The 16,150-nt window shown below is 42.8% G+C and overlaps 1 protein-coding gene across 1 annotated transcript in view; it reads left to right on the plus strand.

The window, feature by feature from the left end:
- The window catches only part of HAUS1 (HAUS augmin like complex subunit 1), a 193,191-nt gene that overhangs the window by 134,992 nt on the left and 42,049 nt on the right, over positions 1-16,150 (plus strand). The window contains exon 7 of the mRNA XM_069218857.1: positions 2,785-2,856. Within this exon, the coding sequence (XP_069074958.1) occupies positions 2,785-2,856 (72 nt within the window). The remainder of the gene's footprint in view (positions 1-2,784; positions 2,857-16,150) is intronic.

Raw genomic sequence — 16,150 nt, forward strand, 5'->3', positions numbered from 1 at the left:
AGTAGGACTTAGGCAGGGGTCCTACTCGAGCGACTCTCCTAATCTTCAAGATTTGGCATGCATCTGCGTGAGAGAAACCAGCATAGGCACATAGCCAGTGCAATGTTTTGTTTTTGAGCTGGACAAATGATTCCCCTGACCTTTCTACTAGGAATGGGACATTAGATAATATAGCAATATTCGGGCAGAACTCTGGGGGCAGCTTCAATGTAACAACCTCCTGCCCTTGCACTGCAGGCCCTTCTGTGCAAGCCACCCCACCCACTCCCCTTCCCTCCTTGGCCTCCACCATTTGTTCTGCCAGTCCTTGCCCTATCCCTCCTGTCGCATTAAGTGGGTGGTTGCTGCTCTTTGGAGGCTGGCACAATCTCTAGACCAGAGGTTGACACACCCCACCCCCATAGCACTATTTTCCCTAGTGACTGGAGGCTGCTGGCCAGATTTGGATGTTCAGTAATTTGGGGGTGGTGGGGTTACATCTCTCAGATCTAATCTTGGGATGGGCTCTAGGCACTCTTTAATGCCTAACAACAACTTGTCACATAAAGCCTGCATTTCTTCTCGAGACATAACCAAGGAGCCAATCCGATCTCCCCGTCTGTGTCACGTGACATAGCCTCTTGGCTTTAGAATTCGCCATCTCCCTCTTCCATTTGCCCTTGTGCATTTGACTACAACAGGGCTCCTGGGGCATGGCGTGGAAATAGCAGATTCAGGGTAATCCTCTGCAGTTCATCAAATGAGCCATTTGATACACACTCCTTCTGGCAGGCCTCAATGCTCTGGTAAGAGCCAGATGATTCTGTCCCTGGGGTAGGAGTGCAAACTAAGGTTGGTAATCGCCTGCAAGCAGGCCTAGAGGGTGCAAGTGATAAAGACAGGTGACACTCAACCAAATCAAGTCTCCTTACTCATCAGGCCCAACTCTCTGTGGATGAACCTGTCAAAGGCTGAGTTCAACCCCCCATTCTACTGGTCTCTGCTTCCCCATCTTGAACCAATAGGCAACAAAGGCCTCTAAATCTGCCCTATGTCAATGTATGTGCAATTGGGATGGTCGAGGAGCAGCGGAACAACGGGGCAGGAATCAATTAATCAGGACTGTCGTATCGCATGTGAGGAAAAAGCGCAGTCAGCACTTCACAGTGCACACTAAAAAGAATGGTCCCCAGTTTCGTCTCTTCCCTCTATGAACTACTGGCATGGAGCCCAGTCTGTACCAAGCATCGCTCCAGCCAGCAAGAGCTGACAGACACACCAAAAACAGGTGGTCACTCTCAAGGGATCATTTGCTTACTTGTGGTATCAATGATGCAATATCCACTGCCAGATGCGGCTGAAGTAAAATAATCACTGTGGTACTGAATGGAAGGGCTGAGGGGAGCGGCTCTGCCCTTGCCTCTTCCTGGTGCTGACGGGTGCAGAACAGGCCAACCCATGACCCAGGCTTGGCCCGCGACATGGGGGAAATGTAGACTCTTTATAACACGTCACCAGAGGTGCCCTGCCACACAAGCCCTTCCTCCTCAGGGTTTGTGGTGTTGTGGGACTATCAGTCCCTGATGCAGCTCTAGATGAATGTGGCCAGCGAGGAGCGTCCCGTGCCGCGGGGGAGATGTAGCCACTTTACAGCTCGTCACCAAATATGCCCTCCTGCCACACACGCCCAGCCTCCTCAGGGCTAGCACTGTTGTGGGACTACGAGTCCCTGTTGCAGTCCCAGATGATTGCAACCAGCGTTGATCGTCTGACAGTCCTATATTGCCTTGGATTTTGAAAATTTTTAAATTTACTTATGAGGAATTCCAACCTGGTGGAAATTTTGCATGGATAAACAAAACACAAATGTGCATTATCGTTTGCAATCTTTCTCTTTTTTCCTGCCTAGCAAACTATTCTTTTTAATGCTGATACGTCCATGCCCTTGCACCAGAAACAAATGTGAGTCTGTTCTCTCCCAAGTCCCTCCCTAGTAAAGCACTAACTCCTACCGTTGACTTTACATATATTTCCAGAGTGAGACATGGCTTGTTAATCTTAATTGAATATCCACAAATTTACACATTTGTGCCCTTTTGCATTTTCCTAAGTGCACACACAGAACCATCTTAACATAAATGGGATCTCCCAGGGTTCTGACCCTCCGGTCACTTAAAGGTATGAGGCACAAGTACACATAAGCACCTTCTTCAGACTCCTCATCTGGCTAGCAAGCAAGCTAGTATTTTGCCTGGTATTCTCTTTGCTGAACCTCCTCACCATTAGGCAGTGCACCCCCAAATGTGATGCAAGGATTTAATCTGGCATCATGGTCACTGAATGTAGTCATGTGTCTGTGCTGAGTGTTACGTCTTCATTGAGCTGGAGGGAACCACCTTCTTGTGTTTCCAATCCAGCTGACTAGCAGCCAACTTCCAATTAGAATCAGTGCACTCCTTTTTTAAATATATATAAATATTTGTATTCGATGTTAAGTATACATTGGCAACGCATATTCACATGATGAATGCCAACAATCAATTCTGTCCACTGTTGAACTGTGTACCATTTTGAATAGACTTTTGGCCATTTGTACCTTTATATGACAGTGTGGCTTTTTGACTGGAATCCTTAGCTGTAAAAGAATAATAATAAGTAAGGATAATTGAATGTAGCTGAAGCAAATATTTACCCTGATCTTAGTGCTCTGTTAGTAGTTTCTGATGAACACACTTGCAATCTACCTTTAGCAATAAGTATTTCTCTGACATTCCTTTGTGTAAACTTTCAAATTTTCTTTCATAGAAACTGAGTAAATTGCAAGCTCAGTCTGTGCCCATGAGGAAGAAACTGGAATCCTACCTAGACCTGTCTCCGGTAAATATGTATTTTGTATTTATTCTGCAAATGTAGTGCATGTCTTGTTGGGCTTAACTTGAACGCGCCTTCAGAAACTGCCTCCATATCCAGCCTTCAAGTAAAATTTCTTCAATTTAGTTATCAGGATGCTGTTGGTTTGTGAGCAGTATTGGAAGTGGGCCCACGAAGACCAATAGAAAATCACCACTGGTTGTGAGACAACAGACTTCCAAATATTTAGCAAGATCTACAGCCTAGTACTTGCTCAACAGTCCTGCTAGAGCACATTGAGCTTGAATGCACCAGCTACATGCAGCTGGTAAATGTGACACTATACGTTCATCCTTAGTGAAGAAAGTGAAAAAGACAAGTGAATAAGCAGTAAAAGAAAAAACAGAATGATACATATTTATGACAAAATCATTGTTGAAAAGTAAGCTGAGGTGCTGGGTCACATGCATAAAGCCACTGCAATTCACCAGTTATGGTTCATTGTGTACACAATGCACACCCACCATGTTTTAGTTTTGCTAACAGGTGTTTTTTTCATGTACTGTTGTCAAATCAGCAGGTTTGAGCCTTCCTATATTTGACATGAGGATAACGTCTTCTCAATTGCGAATCCCTGCACATTCAGTGCTTCCCATCTGCAACGTTCTACTATTATTCTGAATCATTTCATTCAGCACTGCTTTCGTGGATGCCTGTCTGGGCTTAGAAACCACTATTACTGAGGATTACAAAAAACTATATATACTCAGGGACCTCAACATTGGGTTTTACAAGCCTCCTCTCCAGCATGAACTCACTTTGCTTCCATCAATTGATCAAAAGTCTAAACCACTTGGCTGGCATTCATACTAGATTTTCTACGGGGAAGTCTAATTTGGTCACTGAAAATGACTTTATTGACTGTTGTGATCATTGTCCTAAAAGGACTCCATGCTTCCCATCAGCGCTACCAGCGAATCTCCATTTTTGGACTGACTGATTCGAGCCCAGTGAAGGAATCTGTTGCTCACACCTAAGACCTAGACCACATGCTTGCTTCCCACTCGGGCTGAATACCTGTGGGTATCCAACATATTTTCAACTCAGGTCATTCCCTGCCACCCTGTTCCTGAGGCTTTTCACCAGGAACCTACCCCTTTAGCAATTGCATTACCTTTCATTATCTCTCTCTCAGGCTTGTTATATCCCCCTGAGTCTTGATGATGGTCCCTCCATTTAATTGGGATTGAAACGCAGTCGACTTTAAAAACGCAGACTCTATATGATTGTTAAGAATGTGCTTTCTTGTGTTTGATACACATGTTGATCACAATTAATTTCTTGAGTGTATCACCTATAAAGAGAGCACGGGGCACACTTATTTTCACAAATATTCACTGTGCTGCTGTGTCTTGAAATTGTTTTTCATATACTCCTTCAAGTACAATTTATTCACTGTCTGGTTAGTTGCATCTGAAGTATTGTTACTAGGTACCAGGATGTTTTTCTTATAGCTATTACTCCAGGTCCCCAGAGATCCAAGGGGGTCTCATTTGTTTTAATATTCCTCAAACACTGGCACTGAGACCTTTGATTTGAACAGTGGCACCATGATATCTTCTGCAATAATGTCATTTTGAATGTATCAACCCTGCTCAATTGACCCCTATTACCCAATTCTGTGCATATCTGTTGAGCCAGAAGTTCCAGAAAGCCAGAGAATAACAATTGGGGAAATGGTCATCCTGGACACGTGCACCACATTATCTATACCCTTTTCAGTCTCCTGCGCCCATATCACAGATAGGCTGCCCTGGCCAGTACACCGTCTTGCAATGAATGTGCTGTTCAAGCCTCAAAGTCTACTCGTCCACTCGCTATAGCGGGTCAGATGTTATCAAGTCTAACTATTTTTAGGACCTACTCGCCCCTTCTGGTGAGTTGACAAAGAACAGGTGTTCTGTTCAGTCAGAAAGTGAAAAAGACCTCTAAATCTTGTTTGTGTTACATTTGCTCTGTGTTCAGAGGCAGGTAAAAAGTCAGTTTGTATTTTTTCATTCTGACTGCAGAGTTCCAGGATTTTGTCAGGTGGCTTGTGTGACCTTCTGTAAAAAAGTGTGAAATGAAAGGCTATGTGTTGTTTTTTTTCCTAACACACAACATTTAAATAACTAAGTCAACTGTACAAACATTTCAAAATACGTCAGCAGCTGTGAAAGACCATTTTTTGTTCTTCAGTGTGCTGAAAAAAATATTTTAATAGGATGAAAACAAATAAGAACACTTTACTTGGTGATGTGCAAATGATAAATGCTTTCTGAAAACCATTTTTCACAGATTATTAATACACTACATAGTTTTACAGTAAAGCTACAGGTTAGTGGGAAGGTCTGTGGACATTTCTTGGAAATTTACTGTCTGTAAATGAAAGCGTGCTACCACATCATGCTTTAGTAATGTATTCATTAAAAGTGAGTGTTTAAACGTAAAGTGGGAGATACTTCTGCCCTGATGGCAATGCTATTAGTAAACTAAGACAAGTCGCGGATCACGTGTTCCGTATATGTGGGCTAGATTCTTATACGTTTAGTCTATTTAATCAAACAAAAGAGGTTTTTTCATACAGCAGAGATGCTGAACTCACATATTTGAAGGCACACTCATGTGAGAATGAAGTAAAAGGCGACTGTAAAATAAAATATTTGCCTAGGATCACACGATTTGAGACCAGTTTACAGGTCAAGTACATTACAGTTAAGTTGAGACCTGCCGTTCTAGTAAGAATTTTATGATATTTAAGGCCTGCTATCCCCAAACTTGTGCCTGCCCTGGGGGCACATTAGTGAAAAGCAGACAGACTGTTTGAAGTTGCCTGTCCGTTTTTCAATGTGAAGAAGGTAATGCTACCAGCATTTGAAAAGCAGGCAGTGATTCTCCTGCAGATCGGTGCATTGAGTGACTGCACATGCCTGTATGGGGGGTGCCTGGGGCTCCCAGGGGGAACTTCCTTTCTTACATTTCAAGGGGCGCCCCCAGATTGCAAACTGTATCCCACCTCAGTGTGATGCATTATCCTTGCACCCCCGACAGTTCCTTTGCCTGCAAGTGTGTAATACGACACAAGTGTATAGTATTTCCTTATTTGCATGGGCCTGAAGGGGATCACGCCAGTGTGCATTCAGCAAGTCTGCAGCTCATTATGTAATACCAAAGTGTCCCGGAGTGCAAAATGCAAGTACACATGCCTGTTGCATGTAGAATAGCCATATCTTCAGGGACTTTTGGAACCCTGGAAGAGAGAAAAGGTAACTCGTTCCATGTATTCACTGCTAGTTAGGAGTAGGAGTGACCTCTACATCTGCTATGTGGGATGCAGGTGGTTAGAGGGAAGGGACCGAAGCTGAAGTGTCAAGGAGGCTGATGGAAATTCAGGGTGTGTTTCAAATAGATGGATCTGCAGTTGTGTAGGGCCTTGTACGCCAGGGTCAGGAGCTTGAACTAGCAGCTTTTCTGTACAGGAAGCCAGTGGAGTTCCCTGAGGTAGAGGATAATGTGGGTTTGTCTAGGGAGATCTAATAGGAGTCTGTCTGCTGCATTCTGTATGGTCTGTAGTCGGAAGAGGTGAACTGTGATCCCTGCGTAGAGAGCGTTGCTGTAATCTAGTCAGCTGCAGAAAAAGGCCTGGGTGATGGTGCATCTTGAGCTTAGGGGTAGCCATTTGAATATCTTAAGAAGCTTGCTAAGGATGAAGAATCAGGAAGAGGAGATGGAGTTGACTGGAGTAGTCATTGTTAGCTTGTTGTCCAAAATCATTCCTGGGCTTATAGCGTGGCCAGTGGGGGTAGGAGTAGATCCTGGTTCCTAGGACCACCAGTATGCAGTCCATGGGGAGCTTTTGTTTCTGAAGACCTCTGTATTGTACGTGTTGAGCTTCAGGCAGTTGTCCTTCATCCAGTTGGCGACGTTGGTAATGCAGTTGTGGAAGTTGGTCTTGGTAGCATCTTCGTAGAGCGAGAGTTGTGTGTCGTCAGAGTAGAATTTGATGTTGCGTCCATGGGTTTAAAGATTTTGGTCTGAGGTGGCATAAACTCATTTTAAGGGGGCGAGGCTGAACAAGAATCCTTGGGGTACTCCACAGATGATTTCCTTGGGTTGAGAAATAAAGGATGGGAAGGAAGACTTTTTGCGTTCTTCTGGTGAGGAAAGAGCCAATCCGTTTGAGAGCAGCTCCTTGGAAGCCTATGTTGTGCAGCCTTGTGATGAGTGTGTGGTGGGAGACCATATTGAATGCTGCCAAGAGGTCTAGGAGGATCAGAGCCGCAGTCTCTCCTTGGTCAAATAGGGCTTAGATGTCGTCTTTAGCCACAGTGAGGGCAGTCTCGTGCTGTGGTTGCATCAGAATCCGGATTGGGAGAAATAGAGTAGGAGTTTCCATTCTAGATGTGAGGGGAGTTGTTGTTTGGTGGGTTTTTCTAATACATTGGCCAGGAACAGGGATATCGGTCAACAATTGTTGAGTTTGCTGGGGTCTGCCAATGGTTTCTTTAGTAGGGTGTTGAATTCTGCATGTTTCCAGGCATCTGGGAAGGAGGTTGTGGCAACTGAGTTGTTGGACAAGGTGGCAAGTATTTGGCTGATTCTGGCCTCGCCTAGGTTCAGGATATGTTTAGGGCACAGGTTGGTTGGGGCCACTCAGTGGACAGAGTTAATGATGGAGGTGGTGTCCTATGGGGAGAGCTGGCTCCATTTGGTTAGTTGGGTGGCTGACGTAGTAGCAGGGCTGTTGCTTGAAGAAGTCTGTGGCCTTGGGCTCGGTGTGATGTTTCTGTAGATGTTGGCAATCTTGTAAAAAGTTTGTAAGGCTGTCACTGAGTTCCTGAGGAGGGGTAATGCTTGTTGCAGCAGAGAGGTTGGAGAATCATTTGATGATGTTGAAGATTTATTTCCTTTTATTGGAGCTTGATTTGATTGAGATGAAGGCCTTTTTCTTCAATACTCTCTACTGTCTCTGGTAAAGATTGAGGGCTTTCTTGAAATCGGTCTTGTTGGTCGTGTTCTTGCTGATGTGCCATCTCCTTTCTGGTTGTATACAGTATTGTTTAGCAGTTCTGAGGTCTTCAGTGTCCCAGCTAGCCTGCTCGGTGGGACTTCAGTGGGTGCTGTTGCCAATGGGAGTGATGCTGTTGGTGCAGTTGGTGATCCAGTTGTTGAAGTTTCTAAAGTTCTGGTCTAAGTTGTTGGAGGAGATGGGATGGGTGGTGTTGAGTATTCATCCATGTGCCCTTTGAGTTTTTGCTCCAGCTGTGGTGGGGTGCATTGGGCAGACTGGGGGTGGAGGTCCATGAGCTGGTGATGTTGAAGTGGACGTTGGAGTGGTGGGTCTAAGTGAGTTCCATGGTGTGGCTGTACTGGATGTGGTCACTGGAGGTGAAGATAGGGTCTGGCATGTGGCCTGCGGTGTGCATGAGGTTGTGGACAAGTTTGGTGAGTCCGATGTTCATGCTGTCGAGGAGATTAGTAGTGTTGATGTCATTGTGCTCATCAAGCTGAAAGTTGATGTTGCCAAGGAAATAGTAGTTGTTGGAGTCAATGGTGAGGGGGCAGTGAAGTTGCAGAAGGCGGAATGTGGTCCTGGAGGACGGTAGGAAAGGATACCCCTGATGGAGGTTTTGCTGTCTGTTTAGAGTCGCACGTTGAGGTGTTCCATGGCTGGGGTGATGTATTTTGTGGTTGTGCATTGAACAAATTCCTTATGTATGATGGTGATCTCTCTGCCATGCTTGTTGATATAGTCACTGTAGGTGATCTTGTATCCTTCGGGTATTATGGTGGCGATGTTGGGCGCGGAAGTGGTGTTGAGCCAGGTCTCAGTGAGGAAGAGGACATTGGGTGTGAGGGTGGAGATAAGGTCCCAAATCTCGGCGGTGGGTTTGCATTCTGAGCGTGTGTTGTGAAGGGCGCATGTGAACTGGTGTTTTTGTTCAGGTGGTGTGCTTGGAGTGGCCCTCGTCGGTTGTCTGGTGAGGGTGCTGTGGCAGATGTAATGGCAGTGGGTGCAGGTGAAAGGTCCTACTGTAGAGCCTAGGTCGGTGCGATGGCAGCATTTGTTGCAGCGTCCTGGGTCGAGGGTGTAGAGCTTGGTGACGGTGTATCTGCAGTGGGCGGGAGGGCCGTGAGTTGTGGCACTGGGTGTGGTCCCTGGCTAGTAAAGGCAACATATTTAGCATAATTGCATACATGGCAGCCTACCTGCTAACATTGCCCTTCATTCATTTTCCTTTAAAAAAGGTTTGTGAAAGATTTTGATGTTATTGGTGACTTTTCATAAATTAGATGTTTTTCAAATGAAAATGTAGTGTAATTTGATATTTTGTTTTATCCTTTAGCTACATAGTTTCATTACTGAGCTGTTCATTTTTACAGAAAGGTATTGTACAGTTGTACATATGTAGAAACTTATTTTTATATTTTGTCAAAAGTGCTTTGGAATCCCTTGGACTGTTTAAGTTCTTATGAGTATGATGAGGATTCCCCTGGAAGAGAACCAGGATTACAAATAAGTAACTTCCTTACTCTACTTCACCACCCATTAGACATTGGTCATACAAGATATAGTATACCCGTGCATATGCTTTTTGGACTGCCAACTAAGATGACAAATCTATGTACAAGAGGTGCGTATGATGCCTCTTGTCAACTAATCTTGTGTCATCAAACTGTCCTTTATCCCTCACTCGAGATTGTAGTGGTTCTTGCATACATTTTCTAGGTTTTTCTGTCACTGCACACATGACCGGGTTCAGGTCCTCCTTCCTCCAACGACAATGGCATTGCCTTGGACTGTGTCCATGCCTGATTTCCTGATACCTAGGCTTATAGTCTGAGGGTGTTACCATACCACCTCAAATCACTTGCATCCCCTTGAACGTCCCAGAAGTGAGCCTCCCAGTACCACAAAAACTTGCTCTGACCCTCCCCTACTCCACAGTGAAAAGTCATCCATTCACTACCTATCTCATGGTGTCATCTGAGTACCTCAGCTTGTAGGCACAGTTTCCAAGACACTCAGTTTTGGAATACCAAGATTTAAGCATAGAGAATCTAGTGCCAAATCTTACATTCGCTGAAACAGAAAAGATTCCATCTCCCATGAGACTCTACATCCAGGTTATCCTTCTCACCAAGTCTTAACTCTCCAAAAGACTCATCTCTACTCTCTATTGAGCTGTCATAGAAGCTGTAAAACTTGTTTGCTCCTTGCTGATTTCCCTGTAAACGTTTTATTCCTGCCTCAGCTCCAAAACTGACCCATAGAACTTGTTGCACCTTCTTCAGGGACTTCAATACATATTGCAGTCAATGCCATTAAAATATAATTACTAAAAATGCAAAATAGGTGACCCCCAAAGGTAGGAAAATCTTCTTTCCTAAGCCGTAGCTGGCCATGGTGTTTTCAATATAGTCTAATATAGGAAGAGATGGTAGCCTTCCTTTACATCATAACACCTTCAAAACACTAGAGTACAGCCACACTATCTTTCGGGAACCATTTGTGCAGGCTGGTGGATGCCTCTGAATGAAACCTGTGCAGCTACATGCTCGCCCTTTCTTTTAGACCCCATACGGATAGGAGCAGGCTTGGTATATAATCGCCATCCTTGCTAGTCTCCTCAGAAACAAATGTTATTCCACTGAATCTTTTCTCCGGATTCTCATGGAGGTCTGTGTTCTGTTCTTCCAACACTTTAATCCGTTCCATTAGTTGCTCTTGCTCACTGGAGAGTTGTATCTACTGTGTTGTACAGCAAACTCATGTGGCCACCAACATCTGCAATCTTACTGCAAATTTCCTTGAGGCCCTACTTGAGTTTGGTTTGTGTAATTCTAAAGTGGGACAGGGGATTACATGCACCTGCAGAGCTGCCACCATATTACCTCACTGAAGGTCCTATACACCTTTATTAACTTTTGTATTCATTATAAAATTCTTGTTTATTTCAACTTTCTTATACAATGTGAATGAATACACAGTGGGCCAGATGTACTAATATTAGGAATACCAATCTCCTAATTGCGATCCTCTCCAAATCTCAGTTAGGAAATCGGTATTCCTAATGTATGACATTGTTTTGAGGTTCATGAGTGATTCCTAGTGGGTCGCAAATAGGCCTACCTCATGCATATTAATGAGGTAGGTGGCAGTTTGCGACCCATTAGGAACTGCAGCCATAACAGGGATGGAGGTCTGCTGGCGTCAGCAGACTACCATGTCTGTGAATACTTTATAATAAAGCAATCTTTTTTCATGCAGCTGTTTTCCTTACAGCAAATTGAATACATTCAAAAGAAAATAATGAAACTTTGTAGTTTCTTTTTTTAAGAGTAGGCAGTGGTCCATTGGACCACTGCCTACTCTTAAAAATATTATGTACATTTTCAAAGGGTCCCTTGAGGACCCCTTCCCCTTTGCAAATGGGTTACCACCAGTTTTAAACTGATGGTAAAGTATTACTATTTTGTGGGTGGAATTTGGTTGCAAAACAGTAATACATACCATACTGATTTGGTATTTGGAAGGGACGCCCTAAGCACACCCATTCCAAATACCGAATCACAAATGTAAAATGTGATTCAGTAACAAGTTATCAAATCACATTTTGCCTTTTGTACTTGATGAAAAGCATTTTTCCGGTTGCAAACTGCCCAATTCTGCAAATGGGGCCACTGGTGACCGGAAAAATGCTTTGTACAACTGGCCCAGTAATCCTAATCAATGCACCCACGAAAGTCATCTCCTTTACTCTTCATCAAATTGAATTCATACAAGTGAATTTTTGTCATTTTAAAAGGTTGGTTGAAGGAAGTTAGTGTAAGCAGAATTATGCTGCAGAATTAACACCTGAAATCTTATAATCTTAACTTTATGTTCCCCAGGTAACATATGAACATTGGAATACTCCAAACCTCATGGCAGTTGTGCTGGCTATTATGTTAATAGGTTACACAAAGCTTTGCTGTTGGACTATCTAACATAATTAATAGTCTTATCTATCCACAGCGATTCTAGAAATAGGGGCTGCCCTAAAATCACCTGTAACCAGGGGAAATTAATCATAATACAAACGCAGTTCACTGTGGAGTGCTCCATCAACAAAGGTAAATGAATGTATGCTTTATAATTCTCCAAGTTATGTCCAGATCTCAGGACATCAATAAATGAAGAAAACATTCCACTTGAAAACTAATCATGCACATGTTCACAATTCAGTAAAGCCTGCTCAGTGCTCCAGTGATCTCAGAGGGAGTGAACAGGTGGTTGTTACCCCTTCAAGTTGACTCAGCAGCAAACTCTTTGAGGTGATCCTCTAAGTAACCATGGGGCTCCATCTACTGATGAGCATCTTCTCATCTCTTCTGGCATGATTTTTCCTCTCCTTCATATTCATTTGAATTGGTGAAATCATCTTCCCCAAACTACTACTCTTGCTTCTAAATCTATTTTCTTGTCCTGATGACCCTTCATTGATAATAGGATCAAAATGCCGTTGACAGCTGTAATTATAGTAAAAAAATAATTTTGAACTATGGTGGTACCTGGAATTCTGACACATACAAAACAACATTATTGTTCCCTTGTTTTCTTATATTATACACACTTTTCTGCACAATTATGATGTTTACTCACTATGTGGTCACTGGAGCACCGAGTACCTTTCACTGAATTGTGAATATATGTATGAAGAGTAAACAAGTGGTATATTTTTCTTCATTTATTGTTATCTTTTAATCTGGACATCTCTTGTGGATTCATAAATTATATGTATACATTAATTTCCCTTATTTGATTGAGCATGCCACAAGGAACTGTTGTTTGTTTTATGATCATTTATCCACAGAGGGATGTGTTCTATTTATGTTTTTAACTCATATTCTCAGTCTGTGCACTGCAATGAAGTGTATTCATGGCACCGCACTATTGAAAGTACTATATTTCTTTGAAGGCAAGCCAAAAAAAAATCAATACCCTGGAAACTCCTTGCAACCAGGAACACATTCAAATTTACCCTCAGTTACATCAGGGAGACTGAATGTGTGCGAAAGACCCTAAAGATGCCTGTTTACACATTCCCATAAAAAAGAACCATTTCTCAGGTATATTGTCCCCTTCAATTGTAATTGCCTGTTTGGCCAAGTCACTTTCATTTGTACTGTATATTGGCTGCAGGGGGAGGGTTTCGGCTCCGTTCCAGCAATTGGTGACAAGTCAAAACACATGGCATCTTAAAAGATGGATAAATATGGAATGCCAAATTGGAGGAGGCCAAGCCTGATTGGGAATTTTCTATGCATGCATCTGAACTCTGAGAAAGGTATTGAAAAAATACATACCAGTGATCTTCATTATCTATAATACAAGTCGTCATTGTCATAGCTCTTTGAGCTGGCCCCGCCTTAGCTGGTTTGCTATCTACGCTAATACTCTTGCATAAAAGGAAAGAAGCCTTAGAATATTTCTTGTCTTTTATTTAAGTCACGTCACTTTCTTTATATTATGCGGTCTCTCTCCCCATGCCATCCTGCTAATCCCAAGCTTAAACAATTGAGTTGCAGGTGCCATAATATTCTAGGTAAGGAGGAATGGAGGGAGTGCAACTCTGATTAGGAGGACCTTGACTAAGGGGAATGAAGATGACCGGTAAGTAACATGTTTGTTACCCCGTGTTCTCAAGCAAAGAGTATATATGCTAAAACACTGCTTACAGCTATAACCAATGTTTTTTTTTAATCAAACAACTACTTCAATGCTGACTTCAGAACACTAGTACCAACATTTTCACATCCACCCGAAAATAGATCCAAATGATCATGAGATAAGAAGATATATGGTGTAGTCTGCCCTTACATATCACTTGTAATGACTTTCCAGATGCTGCAGCCCATGAGATAGCTGCCACCCTTGTTGCCCTTCCCTGTAATTTCCCAGGAGATTCCTGTCCCACCACCACATAAACCTTAGACATTGCTTGCCTCACTCATCTACTTAGCGTTGCTGTAGATGCTGTTTTCCTTTGTTTGATGGGCATTATACCCAGTCAAAGAATTGGATTATCAAAATGATTTGTTTATTTCTAAATGTGTCTAAAGATAAATAAGTGGCATTCTTTACTGAGGATTCCAGGACTAGTAAAAGTATCTCTTCTGCATAGCAAAAATTTGAGATTGTACTATAGGATTGAATTTAGCGTCTCAAATGCACACTACTGTATTTAGAATAAGTCTCAGAGAAGTATAGGTTATCAGTAACACTCCCAACTCCCAAAGCCTCCTTGCTAGGTTAATTGCTACTACAAAGCCCACTTTAGTTGATAGCCAAGAAACCTGTGCTTTATCTAAAGGCTCAGAGAGCTTTTCTTGAAGAACTCTCAATGCTACTGAAAGATCTCGGGAGGGAAGAGGAGTTGGAATTACTTGTTCTTAACCTGACACTTTTCAGTACCTGACTGCCAAAGGAACCCTCTTTGAAATATTTCCTCTAGTCTCCCTAAAACCTCAGATAGCCTGCCCACGGAGCTGTCAAAGTGGAAGGAGCTCAATCTTAAGATGCATGTGGTGTTTCTATCGTGCAAACAGAGTCAAAACCCCTCTCTCAGAAATTGCAATATTTTTAAAGGCTCACTCTTAACTGCATCTAATCCTTCCACCTTACACCAACTTTCCAACTTCTTCCAGTGCTTGGAATAAGAAAGAAGTAGAAGCGGTTTTCTCAAAGTCTGAATATCACATGCCTCAACAACATAGCTGTTGGAGCCCAACGCTCTCAATTTCCAGGCTGCTAGATAAAGTTGAAGGAATGGTTTCTTCAATAGGACTAGAAACTGAAAAGGAGAAGAAAGTGCTGATCCACAGACAACTGAGCCAGAGAGGGGAACCATTGCCTTTTTGGCCAAAATGTGCTCATTAGAAGAACTAAGACTTTCTCTCCTCGAATCTTTTGCAGCACTCTTAGAAGAAGGGATTTAGGGGAACTGCATACACAATCTCCTCTGGTCTTTACTTGCTAGCATGTCCATGCCTCTTGACAACCAAGTCTATATGCAGAACTGAGGTAGAAGGGAATTTGATGGAGGGAAGAACAAGACTAACCATGGTTGACTTAAGAGTTCTGTTATCAGTTTGAAAGTCTCTGTTCTGAAGTGAAACATTGCTGATGACTGCATATTCCAACTCAGAGTGCTGGTGTGAACGTTGTCTTTCCTCTGACTATACATAGCTTTCAGGAATGATTGATTTGTCTGTCCAGGCAAATATTGACTGAGTCAAGCTAGCTAGGGTTCTCCCCCTCTCTTAAGAGAACCTTCTGAACGGCATCTGGCAAAGAAGATTGCTGATGCTAGAGAAGAACTTGATGCCACACTAGCAAGGATTAAATCAACTTTTGGAATTTGTGGAAAGTTATCTTCAGAGTTGTCCAGTAGATATCTTTTGATAGGAAATATTGAACATTTGATGAATCATTGTATTTGAACTTCCTAAAATTATATTTTTGATCACATCGTACATCAGAAGATCACCAGGAGCATTATTCTTGTCAATCATGTTTCTTAGTCCGAAAGCTCAACATTCTTTTATGTTAAAGCATTTCCTGTAGCTGGGACCTTGTACATATTTCCCCCGTATGTTTCAGTTTTGAACCTCATCAGGGTTCAGCTTGTCTGTTTGCAGCTGGGGCTGCAAAATATGAATAAGTAATCATTGCCTGGAGGTCAGATCTGATCACAGTCAATATTTTATCCTCCTCCTGATGCTCCATTTCAAAATGAAAATGACGCTCTTGACATGCCCTTTTCTTGCTTTCACTGTGTCTGATGCACACCACACTAAGGCTGCGGTTCCATTTTTTTTGTTTTTTTTTGTAAGATGATTGCTCTTCCTGTGCCTGCCGTCTCATGTAAGTACTCAATCTGGTGCAATGTTGAGAGTGGAAGAGCCCTACAAGCTGGTTCTTCACCCATCTCAATCCTGAACACTACTTTTCCCTACCTACCCTGCTATGGCACCTGAGTGGGGATGGTGGCCAGGAATGAAGCTCTCTATCAGCAGATGCTATAGCCGACTGTCATTACAACAGTAAGACTTACCTTTTGTCTTGAGTAAATTTAGGATTATTAGTGTGCATAGTTGTCTTGATCTCTGGGCGGGCCACCTCAAAGAATTATCACTGACGAGGACGAAGGATGTGGGCATAATGATGCTTAAAGAGCATGGTTATCTTAAGTAAATGTATAATAATACATTGATCTGATTTAGTTTTTTTTATCAA

Source organism: Pleurodeles waltl, chromosome 1_1 (genome assembly GCF_031143425.1).
Source record: "Pleurodeles waltl isolate 20211129_DDA chromosome 1_1, aPleWal1.hap1.20221129, whole genome shotgun sequence".
NCBI classification, from domain to species: Eukaryota; Metazoa; Chordata; class Amphibia; order Caudata; family Salamandridae; genus Pleurodeles; species Pleurodeles waltl.